A 25,530-nucleotide genomic window follows, 5' to 3' on the forward strand; every position below is an offset into this window, starting at 1 on the left:
ACATCAGTGTGATCAAATATATGATGAAAAGATATGCGTGCACACTCTCACCTGATCCCTTCGGATGATTGCACTGAGCAACTCGATTTTACCAGTCAGAGTATCCGGTGGCTTCATATGGCAGTGATGATTATTATTTTTATTATTAATCATTTATTTATTTTTAATTGTTTTTAATTGTTTTTTGGTCTTTTACCTTTGTGAACAACAGATGTGGAAAAACAAGGCTGCTGGTGGCACCTTTTTACTTACCTCCAGTCTAAATCCCCCATGGAAGTGAAGTGTATTTCAAAAGGTTCTATGGGGTCTCAGGACAGAGTGCCTACTTTCTTGAGAAAGGTCGCCAGTAATTCAGGGAAGATTGCACCTCTCTTCCATGCCATCAGCTCTCAGGATTGTGTGCTGCCTTTCTACCTTGTCTGTAATATGTTTGCCACATGCATAAGTGAGCAGGCTTGAGAAGAGAGTTGAAGGCCTGTTGACCACATGAGGCTATCTTATAGTCATTTTGACATTTTCTTTATTCACATTGTCAGCTTACATTTATACAATTTCCATATAGAGTTGTTCATTCTTTGAGTAAAATACCACATGATGAACCGCCAGCCACTCTAATGTTCAGATTGCCTATTACAGTTTCCAAATGCACTTTATGGATTGCTTCAAACAAATCATTCTAGTTGTAGTGGGAGGATGGTGTTCCTCTTACCATGCATAGCAGCATTTTTGAGATGTATATCATACAATGGAAGAATCTGTGATAAGTGTTTTATTCCAAGAAATGCCAAACTTTTTCCAAAAACTGTGTTTGGGCTAATCTGGATAATCCATAGATTTTACTCTAAACAGACTTCAGTGAGAGCAGAGAATTTGTTCCAGTGACACTGCAAAGATTAGTTGGTTAAGGAGTAAATTATATAGGCAAAGCTGTTTGGCCTCACTCACAATTGGGAACACTTGTACAATGGTGTGAAAAAGTGTTTGTCTGCTTCTTGATTTTTAATTTTTTGGAATGTTTAAAAGTTTCATATCATCAAACTAACTAGTCAAAGATAACACAAGTAAACACAAAATGCAGTTTCTAAATGAAGGTTTTTATTATTTAAAAAAAAATCCAAACCTACATTTATTAGATTAATTAAAAAAAAAGAAATATTGGTTTCCAAGTAATTTTAGACTTGATAATAAAATATCAGAATTTTAATTGTGCTTTGAAGCCCTCCTGCTGACTCCATTCTGCTATAATTTAAACAACTATGGTGATCATTTTTTAACAATTTAACAATGTGTGTAAGTGTTGTGTTTCCCCCAATACCTCACTATTGCAGTGGTGCCCAAGGCTTTCAAGTGTAACTGTAATCTGAGTCATCTGCCATGCTAAAATAAGATACCAAGCATTGTTCATCAGAAACACAGATGGGAAAAAAAGACATAAACATAAACGTGGGATGGTAATCATGAACCAATTTTACCCAATCAGAACTGCATCCCTTCAAGATTATCTATTTATTCTTTCAGCCTGTTTCGCAAAGTGTCAGAGGAAAGTGGCAGGACTGCAACAATAACAATAAAGCTGCTTGTTATAACCAAAGTATGCAGAAGAGGTTTTGTTAAATGCACAGCATATAGAACCTTTAGGTAGATGGATTACAGCAGCAGAAGACCACACTGTGTGCCAGTCCTGTAAGTTAAGAACAGTAAACTAGGCTGCAATTTGCACAGGCCCACCAAATTTGGACAATAGAGAACTGGAAAAACATTGCTTGGTCTCATGAGTCTCAGCTTCTGCTGTCACATTAAGATGGTAGAGTTAGAATTTGGTGTAAACAACATGAAAGCATGGAGTCAGCCTGCCTTGTATCTACAGTCCAGGCTGCTGGTGGTGTAATGATATGGAGGTATATTTTCTTGGCACACGTTGGGCCCCTTGGTACGAACTGAGCATCATTTAAACACCACCGCCTACCAGAGTATTGTTGCTGACCAGCTCTTTAAGATCACAGTGTACTTATATTCTGGTGGCTGCTTCCAGCATGATAATGTGCCATGTTACAAACTGACTGCGAAACTGAGAGTATGGTATTGACACAGCCTGATTAATAGCAGAGCAGATTTGTGAGAGCATTGGATTAATTTCTAGATTCTACTGGAGGTAAAAGTGGAAAATATGTTGTTTTGAGTTTACTGACCTTGTGACCCATGAATAATATACCTTTTCTAGTAGCAAGGTGTATGTTGGTTTTAAAGAAAACATCAGTATTCAGCTTTGAAGAATTTTGATTTATTCCTGTCTATAAAGAAAATGACCACAAAGCATCCAAAGGATTTGGAAGTCAGGTACCATGTGTGAAAGGGACTTTGTTAAACTTGGACATTAAGCTTGTAGAGCTGCTCAAGATTTAACACATTTCTTGTGATCTCAGTGTTTGCTCTAAAAAAGTTTTTTTTTTATAAATATATATATTATATATATATAGGTGTATGTATGTATGTGTATGTATATATCTATGTGTGTGTATATATATGTCATTTTTATATCAGCCTACTGCATCTAGTAGCTTTAATCCAACGTCCATTCACACTTTGCTCTGTAGCACATCCAGTTCTGCGAAATGGCTTTTATATCATGACTTAGAGGCAGGTTTTCTATTACTTTTTTCCCTGTAACAAGTTCAATTTGACTGAATAATGGGAACATTCTTGCTGCCGCAACATTTCGGCACCAGTCTGCGTTTCACTCGAGCTTTCAGGAAGAATGGCCTTTGCTGAAAGACTGTAGTGCTGCACGAAGAGCTAAAGCCATCTCATCTCAGTCAGATCTTAATGCATTCAGAACTGCAGCTTTTCATCAGTGTTATGGAGGAAATTATAGGCAGACTGCTACAGCCCATTTCTTCTTGCGAAGCCTTACCTTAAGACTGTAAGATGCTCAGTGAAAACATACCCACACATACATAAACAGGAATGATGGTTATGAAGTCTTGATGATAGGCTGTCACACTGCGGAGCGAACATGTGGGCTAACATTTATTTTTCTGTCTGTCTTTTTTTCCCCTCCCACTCTTTGACTCCTCGTTCTCTCTTCTTGCTTTTATTTGTCCTTCTTTCTCTCTCTCTCTGTTTCTGTGGGTCTGCCTTTTTAGTCCACTCCGCTGCACCTGGCAGCAGGATACAACAGGGTGAGGATAGTTCAGTTGTTACTACAGCATGGAGCAGATGTTCACGCCAAGGACAAAGGGTATGTACAGAGAAAACGACAAGGGGAGTGTAAGTGGGGGGGAAAAGGCACTTGAATTCAGGATTTTCTTAAAAACTAAACATCTTAATGGTAACACATCATAACTACACTGCTATTTATGAGACATAATTATGAGATTTTGCTATAGCCAGTAGGATGAGACTCCTTAATCCATCTCATTGGATCATAAGATTTAGGTGGGGATATATACACATTCTGTTGTTGGCGTGCACAGAGTATGATGCACTGCATTCTGCAGAAGCCCTTGAAGCTCTTTTCTGCAGTTTCTGTCATATTTCAGGCCTGCTTATAGACTAAAATGACTGGACGTGCATAAAAAGTTAGTGAGGGTGGTCTCTGCTTATGCAGCCACACAAAAAACCTGGAAACCATTCGAATAGCTGTCAAACCACGACTTATTGATGTAAACTGAGATGTCAAAACTTGTCACTAGGGGTGCGGGGGAGGTTGTCAAATGTCATTTACGTTTTTTCCCCTTATAGACTCCAATCCTGAAGGTACTTAGATCTCACCTGATCGAGGTGGACACGAGAATGCACATGTGCAGTAGAGCTGGACTGGACTTTAAATGGTCCTCAGTTCAAACAGTCTAAGCAAAGTAGATGAATGAGTGTCATTGCCTGCTGCACTTTCCACAAAACCAAACTTATTATCCAGTAGCGAGAGCACGTCTGCTACCGTGGGCTCTGTGTGAGAAAGCTGTGAGACACCCTCAACCTTTTATGTAGTGCCGCTATGATGTTGACATCTGAGGCACTCGATGTGTAACACTGATTAGCAGGATGTCACCGTGCCAATGTGACCAAGATATCAAATGTGGTAAATGGTATTTTTACTGAACATCAGCATGTTAGTGTAAGTGTCACATTGTTGGACTCAGCACACATTTTGTGTGTATTTAGAATTGTTAACACTGATGTTTGTTTGTAATGAGAAGTCTTCTGGGTTTTTTGTTTTTTTTCCAGGGGTCTGGTGCCGCTTCATAACGCCTGCTCTTATGGACACTATGAAGTTACTGAGCTGCTGCTAAAGGTACAAACACACATACATCCTGTTTCTGAATATACTGGGTCGGTGGACATAATTCATAATAAGAAGCTATAAATGACCTCCTAAGACCTGCTTTGTTAGTTCATTAAAAACGTGACACATTCATTGTACACATGCGCCAGAGCCGATGGCATCATTCCCTTTTGAGCAATCCAGAATCAATAATGATAAAACTGCTGTCAGTAATCTCCTCTGTACTTTTTTTTTTTTTTTTTTTTTCTCTTCCGCTATTTTTTTCCTTCGCCAGCACGGAGCCTGTGTGAACGCCATGGATCTGTGGCAGTTCACCCCTCTACATGAAGCGGCGTCTAAAAACCGAGTGGAGGTGTGCTCTCTGCTGCTGAGCCACGGGGCTGACCCGACCCTGCTCAACTGCCACAGCAAAAGCTCTGTGGACATGGCACCCACTCCCGAGCTGAAGGAGAGACTTACATGTGAGTGTGGCTCTTAATTTACATAAAGTGCAGCTGCAGAGTACAGCACGGCTAAATGAGTCTGTTTGTTTTAGAAAGGGCATATTTACACGGGCTATGTTTGGAACAGCTGATTTGAAATTATTTTGAACATGGGAGTCTCAATCTTTTTTTTCTTTTCTTTTTTTTTGACAGGGGATTACAAAGGGATTATTAGTACAACAGAGAGATTGATATGATTATTTTGATAGCCAGCAGTCTGATGTAGAATTATTTCTTGAAAGAGCCTCATATTCACCTGTTTCTTCATGTGGACTTGACTAGTGGAAAAGCCACAGATTAAAAAAACATGAAAGTCAGCTAGGGATGGCAATTGGACTCGATTCCCATCCCTAAAGTCATCCACGGTTCGAATTATTACAGATTTCCTCGGCTATATAAAACATTTTATTGTGTTTATTCATGTTTTCAGGGTGCATTAATCCAATCCCTGACTTTAAAATTTATTTTTCATTATAAAAAAATGCCTTGAACCTGGACTACACAATTTGTGTTTTAACATGAACTCTTTACTTTAAATTTCCACAAACAAGCTTACTGATTTTAAATTAGTTTCTTTTTTTTATTTTGGTTTATTCACTATATTATAATATGTAAATAATCTGCTTATATACTCGTGTCCTTTATGAAATTAGCTGTTTTCTTTGTAATATTAGTTCGGTTCGCATTACACTGCAACTAATATTTGACTAGAGATCCGTGATGTATTAATTAATTAGAGACTACACCATAATTAAGTTAATTTTCATCGTACTTTCAGGACGCAGCCACCACAGAGTAAAAAGGTTGGATAATCCTTTGTTTTTGCCAGAAAGCCCTCTGCAACTCGAGTTAATTAGTGGGTCAGCTCTCTTTTTCTTTCGCTGCACTTGTTGCCTCATCTCTGTAATGAAGCAGATCAAAACAAAAATCAAATGCCACGCGAATCATAAGCCATCAGAAATGTTTTCACAACTGCGGGATGACGGTTCGTTTTTGATGATTCTATGTTGTCGAAAACGCATCTCAGTTGGGCGTTTGCTGCAGACTCATCACAGGAATATAAAAATATAAAAACAAAGACTTCCTGGACAGATCTGATGTTGCCAGCTCCAGATATATTTTTTAAGCCAGTTGGTTAGTAGCTTACAAAGTACAGTTGATATGAAGGGGAAAACTTACTATAAAAACATTAATGTGCTCAAGTTGGGCAAATCTACTTGGATCGCCTTGCTTTTGAAGCTACTTTAAAGTGAACCAATCCAGGAACTTCAGTTTATGGCACTTAAGTGTTCAACTTACTATCTGCTAAGCTTCCCATAAGTTACGGAGCTTCCCAGTTATACTTACGGTGTCCGTGCCTTTTGGAGCTTTTGTTTTAATTTAAGCTGACAAATAATGTGTGTTACGCTTTATTTGGTACTAATTATTGATATTTGTATGCCTGCACCTTGCTTCAGGGTCCAGAAAACAGCAGAAAAGGAAAATAAAACAGGATGGCAACAAACACACTGCTAAAAATGGTTTCAAAATGAGACAAACCAGTGGCTCTGTCCATCTTTTCTTAGCAGTTTATAGATATGGTTACATATACAAAGAGCAAACGTGTAGTTCATCTCGTGTTTTTCTTCTTTCTCTGAATAAATTATTTCTGTGTATTTCTGACCAGCAACTATGAAAAATTCGTTTGGGTTTTGCAGAACAAAAATGTCATAACTCGCTACTGTTTCTCTTCCATCAGCTGTACTTTACGTCTTTAATTTTTTTTCTTTCTTAACCACGTGCCCTTGAAGATTGCGCCATTTATCTCAACGTCTGATTAGAAATGCATGAATGCTGTTGGCTCGGTCCGTAGATAGGACGGGCTCCTTTTATTCAGCCTGAAATGCTTCTGAAGCAAAATAGTTTGTTGTTTGTAATTTCCAGACCTCGGGGGAATAATCGCTTTTTTCCGCTCCAACTCCACCACAGAGACTGTTGCATCATATGTCATTAGCTCTCTGGTTGGGGAAAAAAATGAAATTATCTTTCTGAAGTATTGTTATGCTGCAGGGTCATTGCAAGTAGAATAATATATTGTAACAGTGGCTGAGAACTTCATAATTCAGTTTTTGGGTGGCAAGCTACATCATTTGCAGCCTTTTGTTTCGTAGGAAACCTCACAATGACAACTGAAGCTGCTTTCTTTCTAAAAAATTTGACATTTTCTGTGCGCGTGTCTTCAGATGAGTTTAAGGGCCACTCGCTGCTTCAAGCTGCTCGAGAAGCTGACATGGCCAAGGCTAAGAAGACCCTGGCATTGGAGATCATCAACTTTAAACACCCACACACACACGAAACTGCCCTGGTAAGATTTGGATGCATTTTAAAACACTGGCTCTTATATTGGTGCAGACGTGTTGAGATGACGTGTCCATGTGTGCTTTATGTGCGTTTGTTAGCATTGTGCAGTAGCGTCGCCTCACCCCAAAAGGAAGCAGGTGACCGAGCTGCTGCTGAGGAAAGGTGCCAATGTCAACGAGAAGAATAAAGAGTGAGTGTTGTTTTCCGCTGCATGCACAGCTCATAAACATAAAGTGAGAGCATTATATGTTTGTCAAGGTGACTCCAGCAGTGGATTTATGTTAGAGGTGAACAACACAAATCACTTTGCTGATGTGAATTGCCATTGCAAGGCAAAGTGGTTGCATCACTGCTCAGAGACACTTCAGTAGGTGAACGCACCGTTGTTCACACGACCTGACAATCAGCGGCGACAGAAATCGTCCGCTCTTCAGACGCTCAGTCTGCTGCCAGCCTCGGGCTTCAGCTCAGTACAAAACTATCCTGAATAATTCCAGCATTTAAAGCATAAAATGTGACCTATTATGTTTATTTCCAGCTCCATATTTTCATTTTTGGACTTTTCTAAGATGGCTTAGGTGGCTTTCCTGATTCATAGATCTCAATAATCCTTTTGATTATGATACGTTTTCTGTTCAAAATAGACTGGCTCCTGATTAAGTGTGATTGACTGACCATGCTTAGTAACAGTGATCACTTGTAACAGTATATTTGCATGACAGAAACCAGGAAGAGTACAGGAATCCACTTTAATAGCTTTCTAAGTGAGGTATAAGAATAAAGTACTGCTAAGCTGAAGTGATGTACTTAGTGACAAATGAGAACTGATTTGGTCAGTGGGCTTGGTGATTCACTGCTTTCTCTTTGGAAATTTCTTAGAAATGGGCCTCTTCACATGTTGGGCTCTCCAGTCCAGCTGCCCTTACAGCAGTGGGACTGAAGCTATTACATTTACAATGATAGCGGGCCATGCAACAAATGATGTCATACGAATGTATCATATATATATAAATACATACATATAGATACCTTATAGTGAAATTAGAATAAACGCATTGCTGAATAGGTGATTCTGTAAATTTCTGTTATGTTTTTTAACCCAGAAAAAATGCAGTACTATAGTACATGGAGTGCAAAAACAGTGCTGACTTCATCTCAGGGTTGATGACTCGTGATAATATCCAACCTCATTCTGAGAACGTTTGGGCACTGCATTCTGTTTTACAAGCAATCTGAACGATCTAAAGTTGAGCAGTTATATTTATTTCCTAATGCTCTTCCCTCCCCTCTGTAGTTTCATGACTCCTCTTCACGTGGCAGCTGAGCGGGCGCATAATGACATCATGGAGGTGCTACAGAAACATGGGGCAAAGGTATGTCTTACTCCTCTTCCTCCATGTATAGAGAGTGTATCAAAAAGAATCATCCAATTTCAAAGTGCTTTAATTTCGTGGTTGTTCACCGGTAATGTTAGAAAGGATCGGTGAGTTTCTAATGTTTGGTGGCTGAAAATGCTGTTTTTCACACTAATCACCACAAAAAAAAATTCTAAAAAGAAGCATTTTACTGTGTTACTGCCCAAAGTTTTGGGTAAATGTTTCTGCAAACTGAACATTCTGGTGTGAGACCCTCAAAACAATGGTATTTTTCTAAAGATGGCATTTTTATTCAGCAGTGATACATTGTGAATTCAGTTTGGAGAAAGAACTGGATTTTAAGCAGCACTTGTGGTTGCGTCACTGTGAGAATGCTCTACAATCAAGGCGCTCAATGGTATATTTGTGTGCATCAGTGTGATGATGCACCTTGATTTGCTGTATTGCTCAAAAACATTTTTATCTATGAATAGTTTCTCATTTTCATACAACTGACTCTGTTGCAATGCACAGAATAATATTGCACCCTTTATTATTTCACCCTGAATCCCACAAATAAGATCCAAGGTTGTTGTGGCATGTTTTGTTATTCAGTTGTGCTGAGGCTTGTCACATAATTGTGTCAACATTATCATATTTGTTTACATATTTCAATAATTAAACCAAAAAAAGTCTTGTTTTTGTATATTTTTCTGGACCTTTTGTGAGATGAGGTTAACGTACAGTTGTTTATTAGTGTCTCATTTGGAAACGAGCTGACCTTATTTGGAACATTATTATTAGTAAGCACTTCATCAGTAATAGGAGAGTCATAAAATTACAGATTCAGATATTTTTTTGAATGACTGTAACTGCAGACGTCCTTTCTGAATCATTATTCTGAGGTCTTTGTTCTTGCAGGTGAATGCCCTGGACACACTGGGTCAGACGGCATTGCATCGTGCGGCATTGGCAGGCCACCTTCAGACCTGTAGGCTGTTGCTAGGATACGGGGCAGACGCCTCGCTGGTGTCGCTGCAGGGCTTCACCGCTGCTCAAATGGGAAACGAAGCTGTTCAGCAAATACTCAACGGTAGGCCACCCGTTTGTTTCTGTGGGGGCTGCTGAGTGGGTGGGTGGCTGTGCGTGTAGAAGCGTAGGTGATGTGTTTTGGTTGCTATGCACCAGTTGCAAATAGTGGGATTAACTGGAATTGTTTTTGTGAAGGCCAATATTGATATTTTCAGACTGAAGGCGCAGATTTTAATGCAGAGTGAGCCAACTCACCTGCTCAGATCTGGAAGAAACTTGGCATCACGGTATCTAACTCCAGGGTTTCCAGGTTAAAGGAAATCAGTTTTTAATGGGGGCCTAACCCTTGAAGCTCTTTTCTGAACTCAGTGGTTTCATTCATATTTCAGGCTTGCTTATAGAACAAAATGACTGCATCAGGATTTAGTGAGGATGGGCTCTGCTTGTGCAGCTACATTTGGGAAAACTGAAAAATATTCCAATATTCGTCAAAGCACATCTTTATTGATGTATTCTGAACTACCAAAGCTCATCTTTATGGATACAGAAGAAGTTGTCAGATGTCGTCTTCATCGGGGAAAGAATTAAAGCCCACAAATAAAACTAGACCAAACCACTTATTGGTCTGTACAGCTCCACATTCTTTATATTAAGCTGGACACGAAATCCATCAGTTATTACATAAGTACTCGAGTCCCCTTAAAGCAGGAATTTTCCACAGGCACTAAGAACCTTTGTAAAGACCCGGTTTGGGGTGAATTAGCCTACCTGAAAGTGGGGCTTGCACTGCTGAACGTCTCTGATTCGTCATCAAATCTTTAGAAATTTTTCTGCTCTACTTATTTTCCATAAAATATACTACGGTCCAAACTCTGGACATATTATGATTGCTTTGAAATGTGTATCAAAAAGGCCTGTCCACATACCTTCAGGCCTTTTCTCGCATATTGGAATATGAGGCAGTATTTTAACATAAGTAAGTCAAATTACGATAAAAGCCTGAAATTTTCACTGGACTTTTCCGTCATAAATTTGAATCAATATCTGTAATTTCAGGCTGATACATTTAAAAACAACAAAAAAAAACAGAAAAAAGTCTGCATATTGGCTAGCTAACATATTTAGTATATTTTCCAGTTTTTTCGTTTTAAGTAATAATAATAATTAATAAATGTCTGGAAATTTTTTTTGATATATGAAGCTATATATAATTTTATACCTCCACATTTTGGACCATAAGTGAAAGGAGAACACCTGCAGTGATTTAAGATGGAATAATGGAATAATAATCTTACAGTCGCTAAACTACTGCAATATAAATGGCTCATGAGAACCTATATAACACCTGTCAAGCTTCATCATATGTCCAATGATATTCCGGACATCTGTACTAAATGTCTAGTTGAAAAAGGAACTCTTCTTCATTGTCTATGGGAGTGTCCTAAAATCCAGGACTTTTGGAAAGATGTTATCAAATATCTGTCTGAAGTGTTTAAGGTAAAAATCCCTTTAATAGGAAAACTCTGTGTACTTGGAATATATCCAAGGGAATTTAAGCAATCGGGGAAAAAAACTAAATTACTGGACTACGGACTACTTCAAGCCAGAAGAGCCATTGCGCTATGTTGGAAGAGTATGGATGCTCCCTCCATGGGACTCTGGAAGAAGGAAATTGCAATCTCTCTAGGCCTGGAAAGACTGACATATATTGCCAAGGGCAAACAATGGGACTTTGTGAATATGTGGAAGCCATATATGACTATTTTAGGGAGTGGAGGTGAAGGACATTTATGAACAAAAAGGAAAAGAAGAAGGACAGGAGGGGAGAATCTTGTCTATCCTAACCCATTGTATTTTTGTATTGCTGTGAGAACTATGCTCATTTCTACATTTGAATGTGATGTAGGCAGGTTTGATGTATGGATGGATGTGTGAATGTGAGGGTGTTCAACATTTGTTTGTATTGTACTATAAAAAATTTCAATAAAAATATATGGAAAAAAAAAATCTTACAGTCATCTCTGCAGCAGATAAAAAGCAAAAATTGTCAATTCTAATCTGTAATTGTAACATTCAAACTTGGCTTCACAGGCCTGTTTCAATTACAGGTCGAGCTTACACATTTTAAATGAAATGAAAGCAAGGACAAAGCAAAAAAAGCAGAAATTCGAAGAATGTAAAGCTTCTGATTTCACCGAGTGGAGGAAATTGGGACAAAAAATGGTCTAAAGCTTTTCTTTAAACTGACAATGACTGCACGACCAATGAAGATTCACAGCACACGGTTATCTCATAGAAAATATTGTGTGTTTAGTTGCTTCTGAGGCAACTCTGGAAATCTAGATTTATGTTGTATCTCATCCTCTAGCCCTATGCATAACTACTGATTTGTCTTTTAAATGACAGCGAGTGAATTGAATACGGCATCTGTAGCTGCCTTAATTGTAGCAGCTGTGTCACCACAGTCGGTTTATCTGCAGCAACCAGTAGACACACACTCTCATAAAGGCCTAATATGTTACTTTTGTTTCCTGTTGGTTTGCACTGCATTGCAATTATCAAAGAACAAGCAAAACAACAAAAATAAGTCTTACAAATGTCACCTGGAAGCTTTTCGAAACGGCCGTCCTAAAGTGCACAATGTCTTCCATTAAACATGGCCGTAAATTGACGTGCGTACGTAGGATGAAGTGAATAACGGCAGGATAACGCCAGCTTTATGTTGTTGTGTTACAGTCAGCCTTTCATTAATGTTCTTCCAAAGCATGTGAAGGCTGTTTTTGCTGTCTTCATGATTCTTCTGTGTTTGCTGCTGTAGAGAACGTCCCAGTGAGAAACTCGGATGTAGACTACAGACTTCTCGAAGCTGCTAAAGCCGGTGACCTGGACACTGTCAAGGTAGATGACACTTTGAAAATGACAATTTGACATTGTTGCCTGTGGGGTGTTATGCTGCAATCACAGGAAAATGCTGGAGACTGTAGCATGACCAAAGTTATTGTGACTGCAGTCGTGCTTGAGATGGTTGCTTCGAAGATGAGGACCAGGACTGTGACCGTTTGCAGTCGGCTGCCATCTTCCAAACAACATCAGTACATCAGAATTGTGAATTGTGAAAAAATGGATGTGGAGTCAGTCTGCCATCAGTCTGGGATTAAATGGGGTCAAGTTGGCACTCTGTAATAATATGGTGATTAAGTGATAAATAACAGATCTGTTGCCGTCTTCCTATTCATTCACAGTCTGAGCACCTAGAAACTCTCCACAAATACTGACATAGTTGCTGCAGGGTGGCAATTTGACTGTCAAATGACATAGGTACGCTGCAGCTTTGCTTTTATATATAGCCTCTGGTCAGTGTAAATATGGCAAATGCAAGGATCAATCAACCTACTTGTCCACCTATCTTCATACTGTGCCTACTAGAGCAGGGCGATATGGCCAAAAATATTTATCACGATATATATTTGAAAATTTGCGATAACGATATAACTGACGATATAATTGATGCGAGACAAAATACAACTCCACAACATTACTAGCGCAAAAAGACAACCTATCATTTATTTTCACTTAAACAAGAAGCTGGTTTTTATGTACATTAAAGCTTTATAAAAATGTAACAGTGCAAATGCAAATTCCTTGCTGAAAGTTTAACCAAAAGGCATTTCCAGTAGAAATGGGCTGACATATCCTGAGCATAACCATGTATAATATCCACTGAAGTTAAAAAGAGGTGCTTTGCAACATTAAACTGCAGTGTGCAGTACGTATTTTTCGGACCATAAGGTGCACGGGATTATAAGGCACATTAAGCGAAACAAAGCAGTGAGATAAATCAAACTTTATTAAACTCATTCTTCTTGCTTCCTCCACTTCTGTACCATTGATTCATTAATGTTGAATTCTCTGGCAGCTGCTCTATTCCCATGTTGTTGCAGTATATTAATGACTAACCTCGTATTGTGGATGGATTATCTCAGTTGTTCTCCTGACTGAAGTTTGGTCCGTTTACAGCATCCTGCCATGCGATTGCATTTGTCTCTAACCATGAGGAACCTTAACGTTAACTTTTATAAGTGGAAAAGTGTTAGTGTTTGTCCTCCAGCTTCACTGTTTATGTTATGCTAACATAGCTGTGTCGCTAGCGATCACGTAGCACATAATTATATACCAGCTAGCCCAACTTCAGTAACCCTACAAACGTCACTGCTGTTTAGTTTCCTGTCTTCATTTATGTTGGAAGTGATAGCAGAGCTGTACGTTTGATTTTTTTCAGAAATCTCTCAGTCAGAACATGCAATATCATGTTTAGGTAACTAGCGAAACTAGCGAGCTAACTTCCGCTAGCTTCCTGCTAGCTTCTAACTCCGTTAAATGTAATACATTTTGTTTTCATGGATGCCTGGAAGTTAAACTTCATAGTTACACCTGGTAAAGCAGCAATGCTGATCGTTTTATTAAAGATGAAAGAATTTAGACAGTTTTTAACTCTTAGTGATGCTGCAGTGTTCGTTTGACCTGAAGTTTACGGAGTTTAGGACCCAGATTACTCCCAGATTTAAGAGCATCTTAGTCCGACAAATACGACAATAACGACGGCCGCTTGCATGTTCTGCAAAAAAATGTGCTTTGTCGTGTATCTGACGGACAAACACCAAACCAGTTCCACATCACTGAAGTTGCACCATTTTTACAAACCAATTCTGGTTCATCTGTTTCACTCAACAATCGGCCATGTGCGTATGAAAACAAAGGCACTGCGCATGCGCGTTTTACTCATATTCTATCGCGATATTTCATTTTCCTATCGTTGCCTAACATTATACCGGTATTACCGTGAACGGTATAATATGGCCCAGCCCTAGTGCCTACCTACCTTTTTTACTTTAGTTTGACTGAGTGATTACATTTACTTTAGCCATTGTGATCATTTGGGTGAAGGTCATCATGATAAGCTGCATGCCAGTAACACTGGATACTGTATATTACATCTGTGTTTGATAAAGTAATAAATCCTTAAAATATTTATGTCCAAATGAATTCCAAACCCAATGGTCTAACAGTTGAAAACAGCTCATTTTTTAAGGCTTAAAAGAGGAAAAGCCAGTGACCCGTTCTTCTCCTAACAATCAATACTGCCTTAATAAGAAAAATGGAAATAGCTGATATGGAAGGACATTGATTTAGCAGCTTCAGTGTGTTTAATGACACTGATCACGGAGGGATTATTTGCTCTGAGGGAGCAGAAATATTTTTAATTGCTCCATTATGGTTTGGCGCTAATGAGGAGTCTGAGAAAAGCCATGTGAAACTGGACTAGCTGCTTTTGGCCAAAAGCAGTAGGTTCTGTGACCACAGTGTGGTCGGTAATGAAAACTGAAGACAAGTTAGATCGGTTTTCCTTAAGTTAGTATATTTCATTAGAATGGAGCAAGAATGGAGGCCTTTATCAATAAACTGTAAGGGGAGATGCAGAAGAGAAACTGTTGAGCTAATGTTGCATCTCTGTGGGAGAATTTGATGTCCACAAACACAGGTTTTAATTAAAAAACTCCTGACCTTTGTGACTGTTCCTGTTGGTCTCCCTGAGTCAAAGTCTTAGTGATTTCTGTTAAATGTCAGTTGGATGTTTTCTGTATTTGTATTTGCTTTATTCCCCTTATTGATGATGATTGTTATGAATAAAGAAATAAAGACAAAGACTTTATCCCTAATAAAGGCCACATTTTACATCTCATAAGATTTCCACAGAGACCCTCTGCTGCAATTGGTATCTGGCTCACTCACGTTTAAAATGTCAAGACCTGGTAACAGTCGCCCAACCGTCTGACAGAAGGTTTTTTTTTCTTCTTCTGATTGAAATATTTTGATTTAAAGTGAAATGTGGTGTCTTCCCCCACACAGACAGACAGTAATGGGGTTATGTCAATGAAGAGGGTCCGGGAGTGCCTGAAATGTGATGCTTTGACAGGCTGGCAGAAGATTGTAGTGGAAAAGGAGATGAGCTCGGGTCGGGCTTTCTCTCAGCCTCTTGTTTCCTGACACACAGACAAATCAGGATTAATAGTCTCGCCAAGTAGCTGATTGGCATTTTTAAAAAATCGTGGGCCGATCCCTGTCATCTGATCAAATGTTGAGGAGGTTCACACTGAAGTGTGATATTCTGCTAGATGATGAAACTGGACAGAGGCAAATTCTGTCATTCAGGAACATTTTGTACTTCAGTCAGAGCTCTAACCATTGTGACAGTTTGTGTAGTTATTTTTTGCTCTATAATATACGTTTCCCAGCCACTTTATTAGATACACAAAAAGCTCGAGCGCTTCATCTGCGCCACTGACAACTTTGTTCCAAGGGTAATTGAAAATCTTGGACCCATTTTATCTTCAGTTCTCCCAGCTGTGAGAAATCTGGGAGTTACTTTTGATCAGGCATTCGGTTTTGATAAGCATGCTGTTCCAGAATTTTGCTGCAAGGCTTCTCGCCGGCTCCTCTAAAAGCTCTCATGTGGCACTGATTCTGTCCTCTTTACACTGGCTTCCCTTATCAACGGTGATCACTTGCAGAGAACTTCACAATCAGATGCCTCCAGATATTAGTGAACTGCAACATCCATACGTAACTAATAGGTCAGTGATGTCAGCTAATCAGTGCTTGTTGGTGATACAAAAGTATGCAGGACAAAAGGAGACCATGGTTTTGAGTTTGTGGCTCCCATCTTGTGGAACTTACTTCCCAAGGACTTGAGGTCTATGGACTCTATAGATGCCTTTAAAAATAACAGCCACCTGTGAAAGTTTGCTTTTGTTTAGTTCTTTTTTTTCCCCATTTTAATTGTTATATCTAATTTTATATTTCAGAGCACTTTTCTTCAAGTGCCATATGAATAACCTGTATTTACTTGTAACTTTTTAACTGCTCATTAACTCTAATCTAATCAGCCAATCACATGGCATGCATTTAGGCACATAGACATGGTCAAGAGAATCTTTTTAAGTTCAAATCAAGCATCAGCATGGCAAAACAAGGTGATTTAAGTGATTCTGAGCATTTGTCTGAGTATTTAAGAAACGGTTGGCAGTTCTCTGGGTCAAAATACCTTTTTGATGTTGGAGGAGACCAGGCTGTTTTGAGCTGATTGGAAGGTAGCAGTAACTAATTTTTACAACTGAGTTATGCAGAAGAGCATCTGTGAAAGCACAAGTAGTCAGACTTCGAAGCACATGGTACACAACAGCAGAAGACCACACTGGGTGCCACTCCTGTCAGCTAAACTGAGGATACAGTGGACCCAGGATCACCAAAATTGGACAACAGAACGGTCTGATGAGTCTCAACATGAAAACATGGATCCATCTATCCTTATATGAGTGGCTCAGCCTTATGATGATAGTATAATGGTGTGGGGGATATAATTCTTAGCACCTGTGTGATATTATCTGATCAGTATGGACCAAAATCTGTTTCGAGCACCTTGTTTCATCTATGTGATGAAGATTTGAGGCATGTTGGCAGTAATTGTTGGTTGTGAGCTCAGGTTTTATAATCAGAACCCAAACTTAATCAAGCATTCGATTTATTATATATTATATTAATTTTTCAGAATGGCAGGAACATTAAAAAAAAAGAGGAAATATTTGAGAATGAGTTTTGTTGATACTACAATAAATAGAATAAGCCCAAAAACATTTGGGCAGTGACACCATTTTCAAGATTTCAAGCTTTGAACAATTTGTTTTTCCAGGAGTTTAAAAAAAAATCATACAAAGTCTCTCGATTTTCATAGGTTCAAAATAACCCGATTGATAATAAAATGTAGAATATGAATAAATTTTATATTTTCTCAAGAGGAACCAATGAATCAATCCACCAATCGCCCACTCTTTAAACTGTGTTCCTGTGTGCTAACCAGGTTTTCACATTTATTTCATGCTTTTCGTGTTTTGTAGAATTCGTGATCTGCTCAAGGGGCTAATAAAAAAAAGAACTTCTGAAGAGAAGTTTAATGTGGAATTTAGTGCCAGCAGGATTTAAATTTATCTCCTGTAAAATAAGATGTCAAGATAGTAGAAGAAACCTGTAAAATAAGCCCCCCACCAAGCCCATCTTTACTGCTGAACTAAGGTGTAATTGAGTTTGAAATCACAGCAAAGAACAAAAGTAGCAGCATTACCCACTGTGAACAGACACACAGTAATATTGATATTATAAGGTTTTTTAGCATTATTCGCAATTAGCCGGAAGTATACAGTGTGTTTTTATTGCTAATCCAAAATTCCACATACCATTTTTTTCAGTTCCTTTTTCTGTCTGTTTCGCACATCATGTTAACATAACGTTTCTGTTGGACCAATCACGGCGCAACTAGAGACAGTTACAAGACTCGTGCATCTGGGGAGCATCTTTAGTTTTGTAACGATCATTAACTAAATTCTCAGGCAAAAAGAATAAAATTAGATAATATGAAATTAAGTAATACCTGAGTTTTTATAATTGTTTTTACAGGACTCATACATGCACAAAAACTCATGGAATTCTATCTAATGGTTGTGGAAACATTCCTGCTGTCGTACTAGAAAATTTAACAATGAATATTTCTGTGAAACCTCTTGAAATCATTTAATCTTAAAAAAAAATCATGAATAAATAAAAAATGGAATAAGATCAAAAGAAATCCTGGTTGTTTTTGAGCTGCACCTTAATTTGACTTGGAATTATTTTAATCTTCTTTTTCCTCCGCGTGTCTCTGCAGTCCCTGTGTACGGCTCAGAATGTGAATTGCAGAGATCTGGAGGGACGGCACTCTACCCCTCTTCACTTCGCTGCCGGCTACAACAGAGTGTCCGTGGTGGAGTATCTCCTGCACCATGGGGCGGACGTGCACGCCAAGGACAAAGGGTGAGACACTTGTGTTGGGGTGTGACTTTGGTGTAATTTTGAGCCAAGTTCGTTTCCGGCACCCATCAGAGAGTCTTGGAATAAAGTCGTGGAGTAAAATGACTGTCTCCCTCTGCAGCGGTCTGGTTCCCCTTCATAACGCCTGTTCGTACGGTCACTTTGAGGTGGCCGAGCTGCTGGTCAGACACGGAGCCTCGGTCAACGTGGCAGACTTGTGGAAGTTTACGCCGCTCCATGAAGCTGCAGCGAAGGGCAAATACGAGATCTGCAAACTGCTGCTTAAGGTTTGTCTCTTTCTTAACACCATGCTGATGTTCCTATATATTTAAAGCAGACTCAGTTTAAGATAAGACGGCCCAGTGTTTTTGCACCAAGTTTGAATTAGAGGAGGAAATCGCCTCCAGAACCACCAAGCGTGGTAAGATCTTCATTGGATCTCATTGGATGTCAGGTTTCTGATATTTATGGCCCATGTGAAAAGAAATCCAACTCTCTGAGCCCGAATGCAACATCAACAGACCCGTTGAGAGAACTAAATGTTCAGGAGTGTTTATCCAGTGAATGGTCGTTGGCACAAGTGCAAAACGGCTTGCCCTCGAGTTGCAATAATCATACGAGTGCCGCAGCTCTCTCCGTCACTTTCTCCCATGGGTATGTCTGAATGAAGCCATGAGCCATTAATTTCTTAATGACCGAATGCCACTTCTGTGACACATACCATGTCTGAGAAGGGCTTAATTGTGCCATTTGCTGTGACCTCACATTGCTCCTTTTCATACTGAAGCCTGTGGGATAGAAATATTTAATTTTTGATGCAGCTTTAATGTTCTGTAAACAAGCACTTTATCCTTCTCCAGACAAGTTCACCAAACAGTGTTTACAAGACGCGGTGAGCCGGGGCTCAGCGAAACTCAGAAATCAGTCATGTCTATGGAAGCAAGAGCTGGCAATGAAATGATAGCACATCTGTTACTAATGCAATTAATGGCATCTGGTGCTGTGAATGCCTTGTGAATAATGGGTGTAAGTCAGCATGTACAAATCAACGTTATGGAGCCGAGGTTTTTCCGGGATTGGCATTTGGAAAATTGGGTGCAAACACTCACTGAAAGGTATGACTTGTGCTCTGTGCGAGTTTTGAACCCAGCCGGGATCAACTCCGACCAATCCAATTACAAAGCTGAAAATATCTGTTGTGTAACACTGAATTGTCACATCTCTTTGAGGCTAAATGAATCCTGTGAAATGTTGCAGTTTCACAGCTGAATGCATTTTTGTTTTTCCTATCACAAACACCTCCAGACGAGGTTACGTCACCACTTTGCCGTTGCCATATGGGGCAGCATAAATTATTAGATGAACACAGTTGAATTCACACACACACACACGGTAAACGCAGCACACGGAAAAACAAGAGAAATTCATTACTTTATTCATAATTACATATTGACTGTATAAAGTAGTTTGTAACAGATGTACTTAGGAGTATTAAAAGATGATTAAAAATAAATGGAAAAGAAAACAATGAATTATGAGATAAACGTCCTACACAGCTTGTACGAGGTAGTGACACAGTTGTGTGAGCAGACAGCAGCGTAAAACACAAAAGAAGTGTAAGATTGTCGTGGTCAGGCTGTGAAACTGATACACAGCAGTGTTCACTGAAAACTTTGGGACTAAGAGGTGCGACAGTGCAGCAGAGGTATCAGTGATGGTGGAGGGGAGTGGCTGTTGTGTGGAGTATTAGGGAAGGTGACAGCTCTGGGGAGAAATTAGCTTGTCGGTCTGGCTGTGCAGGAGTACAGAGAGGTGCAGACTAAATATGCACTGCCTGGTGCAGTGTGAGAAATGGTGAATGATTTCCTTCCTTGGGGCGGTGGCATTTATCGGTTTGCATTATATTGAATAAACTGACCTCGCTTGCAATAAAAACTTGTTTAAGTAATTAATCTAACAAAAAAGTTCAAATTATCTGGTTCCAGAAGAATGAGCGCTTCTCCATATACAGTGGGGCAAAAAAGTATTTAATCAGCCACCGATTGTGCAAGTTCCCCCACCTAAAATGATGACAGAGGTCAGTAATTTGCACCAGAGGTACACTTCAACTGTGAGAGACAGAATGTGGAAAAAAAATCCATGAATCCACATGGTAGGATTTGTAAAGAGTTTATTCGTAAATCAGGGTGGAAAATAAGTATTTGGTCAATAACAAAAATACAACTCAATACTTTGTAACATAACCTTTGTTGGCAATAACAGAGGTCAAATGTTTACTATAGGTCTTTACCAGGTTTGCACACACAGTAGCTGGTATTTTGGCCCATTCCTCCATGCAGATCTTCTCGAGAGCAGTGATGTTTTGGGGCTGTCGCCGAGCAACACGGACTTTCAACTCCCGCCACAGATTTTCTATGGGGTTGAGGTCTGGAGACTGGCTAGGCCACTCCAGGACTTTCAAATGCTTCTTACGGAGCCACTCCTTTGTTGCCCGGGTGGTGTGTTTTGGATCATTGTCATGTTGGAAGACCCAGCCTGGTTTCATCTTCAAAGTTCTCACTGATGGAAGGAGGTTTTGGCTCAAAATCTCACGATACATGCCCCATTCATTCTGTCCTTAACACGGATCAGTCGTCCTGTCCCCTTGGCAGAAAAACAGCCCCATAGCATGATGTTTCCACCCCCATGCTTCACAGTAGGTATGGTGTTCTTGGGATGCAACTGAGTATTCTTCTTCCTCCAAACACGACGAGTTGAGTTTATACCAAAAAGTTCTACTTTGGTTTCATCTGACCACATGACATTCTCCCAATCCTCTGCTGTATCATCCATGTGCTCTCTGGCAAACTTCAGACGGGCCTGGACATGCACTGGCTTCAGCAGCGGAACACGTCTGGCACTGCGGGATTTGATTCCCTGCCGTTGTAGTGTGTTACTGATGGTGACCTTTGTTACTTTGGTCCCAGCTCTCTGCAGGTCATTCACCAGGTCCCCCCGTGTGGTTCTGGGATCTTTGCTCACCGTTCTCATGATCATTTTGACCCCACGGGATGAGATCTTGCGTGGAGCCCCAGATCGAGGGAGATTATCAGTGGTCTTGTATTTCTTCCATTTTCTGATGATTGCTCCCACAGTTGATTTTTTCACACCAAGCTGCTTGCCTATTGTAGATTCACTCTTCCCAGTCTGGTGCAGGTCTACAATACTTTTCCTGGTGTCCTTCGAAAGCTCTTTGGTCTTGGCCATGGCGGAGTTTGGAGTCTGACTGTTTGAGGCTGTGGACAGGTGTCTTTTACACAGATGATGAGTTCAAACAGGTGCCATTCATACAGGTAACGAGTGGGGGACAGAAAAGCTTCTTACAGAAGACGTTACAGGTCTGTGAGAGCCAGAGATTTTCCTTGTTTGAGGTGACCAAATACTTATTTTCCACCCTGATTTACGAATAAATTCTTTACAAATCCTACCATGTGGATTCATGGATTTTTTTTTCACATTCTGTCTCTCACAGTTGAAGTGTACCTCTGGTGCAAATTACTGACCTCTGTCATCATTTTAAGTGGGGGAACTTGCACAATCGGTGGCTGACTAAATACTTTTTTGCCCCACTATATCAGTTTATGAAATGTTTTTGTGTTTGGTGTCCAGCAAAACAAGCAATGGAGAAAAAAAAGATGTTTACTTTTACCACCGAGCATTAAATGTGAATACTAAGGGAAAAAAGTATGAGAAACGGCACTTTACTTTCCCAGGCTTTGGGGAGCCAACAATTTGATCCTTTCTCAGCTGCATAATCTGCAGATTTAAGCCTTGTATGAGAAGGAAAGAAGACCCAGAACGCTTCCCTGTGGTGCTCCTTTTGCTTGAAATTAGGGAAAGCAGAGGATTGAGTTCTTAGCCACTAGCTGGTCACTCTGTGGTCTGCTGATTAAGAGTCCAAACCAGTCTACACTCTTGTGTTTTTAGGGCCAAATTATAGAGGCTGCTTTGCTCATAAAACTGTGATAATGCTGAAGTATTCTTACACACTGATATTACGTCACAATAGTTCAGACCTTTAGCAGTTCACAGCTTCACTTGACTGAGGATGAGTTGCGAATTAAATGGAAAAACCTTGGGCCAGCAGGTCAGGGGGCAGAGGCATCAATAGAGAGTTTTTGATTATTTCCAGCCAGCCCAATGTTTACTGCACCTCATTCCTCTGCTCCCCACACTTCTCCTTACTAATGAGGGCAACATACCAAAAAAAAAAATAGCATGAAAGAAGAAAGTGAAGGAAAAACTGCAGTAATTGAGCTGCAGGTTACAGAATACAGAAAGAAATTCTATATCACACACCAGTTGAACACTTTCAGTGCTCTTCAATGTCATTATTGGAATTGTGAGTTGAGATTTGAAGCCGTCCTGAGCTTAAAGCACAAAGAAACTTTATGCTGTTTTCACTCAATTTTCCATCTGCTGTGCAGCTCTAGCTCCAGGTAAAGATGTTTAAGACCAGTGCTGCTGCAGTTGATCAGCACATGTCCAGGAACACCATCTGCTTCAGCAGCTTTATTTGTGTTCAGCCACCATAAGGTTTTCTTTTGTCTTTGTGGGAGTTTATTAGAAGTGATTGTTCTTTTTTTTGTCTGGTGTAAATTCAGTGATGGAGGCTTTTTTCTTCTTCAGCAGAGATGTTTTGTTGGGGGTTTTTCTCGCTATATATATTAAAGTGAGGCTTTCTTTACGGCTTATTAAAGGCTGTTGCTTTTATCGTTAGACTCATTATTAGATATGCAGCACCAAATGAAATGCTTTTCTCACTTGTAAGTGTGAAGCCTCCCACAGACTCGTGTGTAGACAAATCCCAGTCAGCTCAAAAAGCAAATGGAGTTCAGAGATACAGCATCTCCCTCAGGCCACACTTCTTTCTTTTTTTCCCCCTGATCTCATGGTTGGTCTTTGGCTTTGGAGGCAGAGGTTAGAGACACACAAACGGATGATTGATTGTAGGAGGTTCGTATTGTTTTTCCCACTCTGGTTAGAAGCATTCTCATAGTGGCGAATTTCAGCATGTTGTTGCGTTTCTTGTTTACACACGTTAGTACTCTCGACTCTCCCTTTAACACACTTGTGCACAGAAGTAAGACAGTGTTCCCGCACTTTGGTGTTAATCTGCCGAGGCCTCGGGATGTGATTGTTCTCTGTTGTGGAGTTCAACACTAGATTTTTCCGTTGTCTTCTCTGTTTGTTGTTAACTTTCTATTATCCTGCTTTTGTGCAGGATTTTTGCTCAAATTAAAACTCCGCTGCATCCTCCCTGTACCCAGATAGTTTCTGAGGAATGGGTCTTGTAAGACATGCAAAATGCACATTAGCATCATCGTTGTTGGTGAAGACGTGTGAGAGGATAATGAATTTCAGCTCAATTTAAGTATAATCTACTTCATTAGCACTTGGCATGCAGTTTGTGAACTCGAGTGAGTTATGAAGGTCTGATGCTAATATGCAACATCATTTTGGAAAAGACCAACTGTCAGTCAGGCTGTGACATTTTTATGCTTGGAGTTTCCTTTGATGATATTTGAGTTCTTTAAGGATGTCCTCTTGTTCAGTCGTGATTGCTTTTGTAATAAACCAAGTATTTGTAGCCTCGGGTCACATGTCTGAAGCTGGAGAGCTGTTCCTCTGACCTTGGGTTGTTCAATGGATTTTAAGTCAGAATGTGAAAGCACCAAAAAATATCCCTCCACGCAATTAAATCACCAGCCTGAACTGTTGATATAAGAATGGATGGATTTCTGCTTTGATGTTGTATATGCCAAATTCTGTTCCTACAATCTGAATGTCACAGAAGAAATTGAGACTTATCTGATCAGGCAGTCTTGTTTTTTCCTCTATCATCCAATTTTGGTAAAACTGTGCCAACCATAGCCTCAGTTTTAGCCTCAACTGTCAGGAGACACTTGCATTGAAGGTTCAACGCTCCTCTGCATACTTTAGCTGTAATGAATGGTTATTTTAAGTAAGTGTTGCCTTTTATGCCAGCTCAAAGCAGTCTGGCCATTTCCCTCTGAACTCTGGTATCGACAAAGCATTTCCGTCCAGGTAATTGACTGGATATTTTCTATTTTTGGACCATTCACTGTAAACCATAGAGATGGTTGTTAAAGAGAAAAATCCCAGTGGGTCAGCAGTTTCTGAAATATTCAGACCAGTCTGTCTGGCACCAGCACCCATGTCACGCTCAAAATCACCTTTCTTCCCCACTCTGATGCTGGTTTGAACCTCAGCAGGTCGTCGGAACCATGTGTACATGCCTAAATGTAGTGAGTAGCTGCCATGTGATTGGCTGATTAGCTATTTGGGGTACTGGGTAGTATAATAATTGGTTGGAAAGTTCAGTGACAATGATGTTAAATAACAAGGCAAAGAAACAGAGATAAGAATCACAGACAGTAGCTGCAGACAACAGTTTCTGTTGTTCTTTCAGAGTTAATTTAACTTCACTTAAAAGAAGCTCTTTGTCTTTTCTGACTTGTGTGATGTGCTTTAACATGGGTCTACAAAGACTACCAAGCAGATTCTTGCCAGGAGCTTTTGGTGGCTTAATTAAGCCAAGCCTTCACGAAAAAAAAACTACGAAAAAAATCTTCTAAATGTTCCTGTAGCTACACAATAAAGTTAATATTTCATACAAATCCAGACATATATTGGATGCTGTAATTCCAATTTTACCTTCAAGGACTTGTAATAATGTAGCCAGCAACATTTTACTTTAAATGCTCAGTTGATTTCATTCGATGTCCCAATCTGAGCCTGTTAGCAGACTACACCGTGGCGATCAACTTGTTAAAATCACACCTGCTAAAATGAGCTTGTTTTTGGACATTTTTGAGAACACTGGAGCTTCAATAAGCTGCTAGTATAGCGTTTCATTTGTAAGCAGATACGAAAAATTGTAAATTGCATTTCCTATGAGAAAGATAATGGTTCTTGAAAGGTCGACTATCTTTTTTCCCTTTTTGTATCTATGTAAATGTCCCCAATTATTTCTAGTCTAATTTTCATGAGAGTGTGAGTGAGTGACAGCAGTGAAGAGATAATGGAAATTGAGGAGCAGGAGAGAAAAAAACCTCATGAGAGGGAAAGGTTCAGACTA

At 39.7% G+C, this 25,530-nt stretch overlaps 1 protein-coding gene across 2 annotated transcripts in view; it reads left to right on the plus strand.

Annotated features, from left to right (window-relative positions):
* The window catches only part of LOC308391928 (poly [ADP-ribose] polymerase tankyrase-1-like), a 112,324-nt gene that overhangs the window by 67,176 nt on the left and 19,618 nt on the right, over positions 1–25,530 (plus strand). For both annotated transcript variants that reach the window (XM_080874729.1, XM_080874728.1), the window contains 10 exons: positions 3,144–3,238; positions 4,225–4,291; positions 4,557–4,743; positions 6,987–7,108; positions 7,203–7,294; positions 8,399–8,477; positions 9,381–9,552; positions 12,310–12,389; positions 18,247–18,392; positions 18,511–18,676. In XM_080874729.1, the coding sequence (XP_080730855.1) occupies positions 3,144–3,238; positions 4,225–4,291; positions 4,557–4,743; positions 6,987–7,108; positions 7,203–7,294; positions 8,399–8,477; positions 9,381–9,552; positions 12,310–12,389; positions 18,247–18,392; positions 18,511–18,676 (1,206 nt within the window). The remainder of the gene's footprint in view (positions 1–3,143; positions 3,239–4,224; positions 4,292–4,556; positions 4,744–6,986; positions 7,109–7,202; positions 7,295–8,398; positions 8,478–9,380; positions 9,553–12,309; positions 12,390–18,246; positions 18,393–18,510; positions 18,677–25,530) is intronic.

Source organism: Rhamphochromis sp. 'chilingali' (assembly GCF_963969265.1).
Source record: "Rhamphochromis sp. 'chilingali' genome assembly, chromosome: 2".
NCBI lineage: Eukaryota > Metazoa > Chordata > Actinopteri > Cichliformes > Cichlidae > Rhamphochromis > Rhamphochromis sp. 'chilingali'.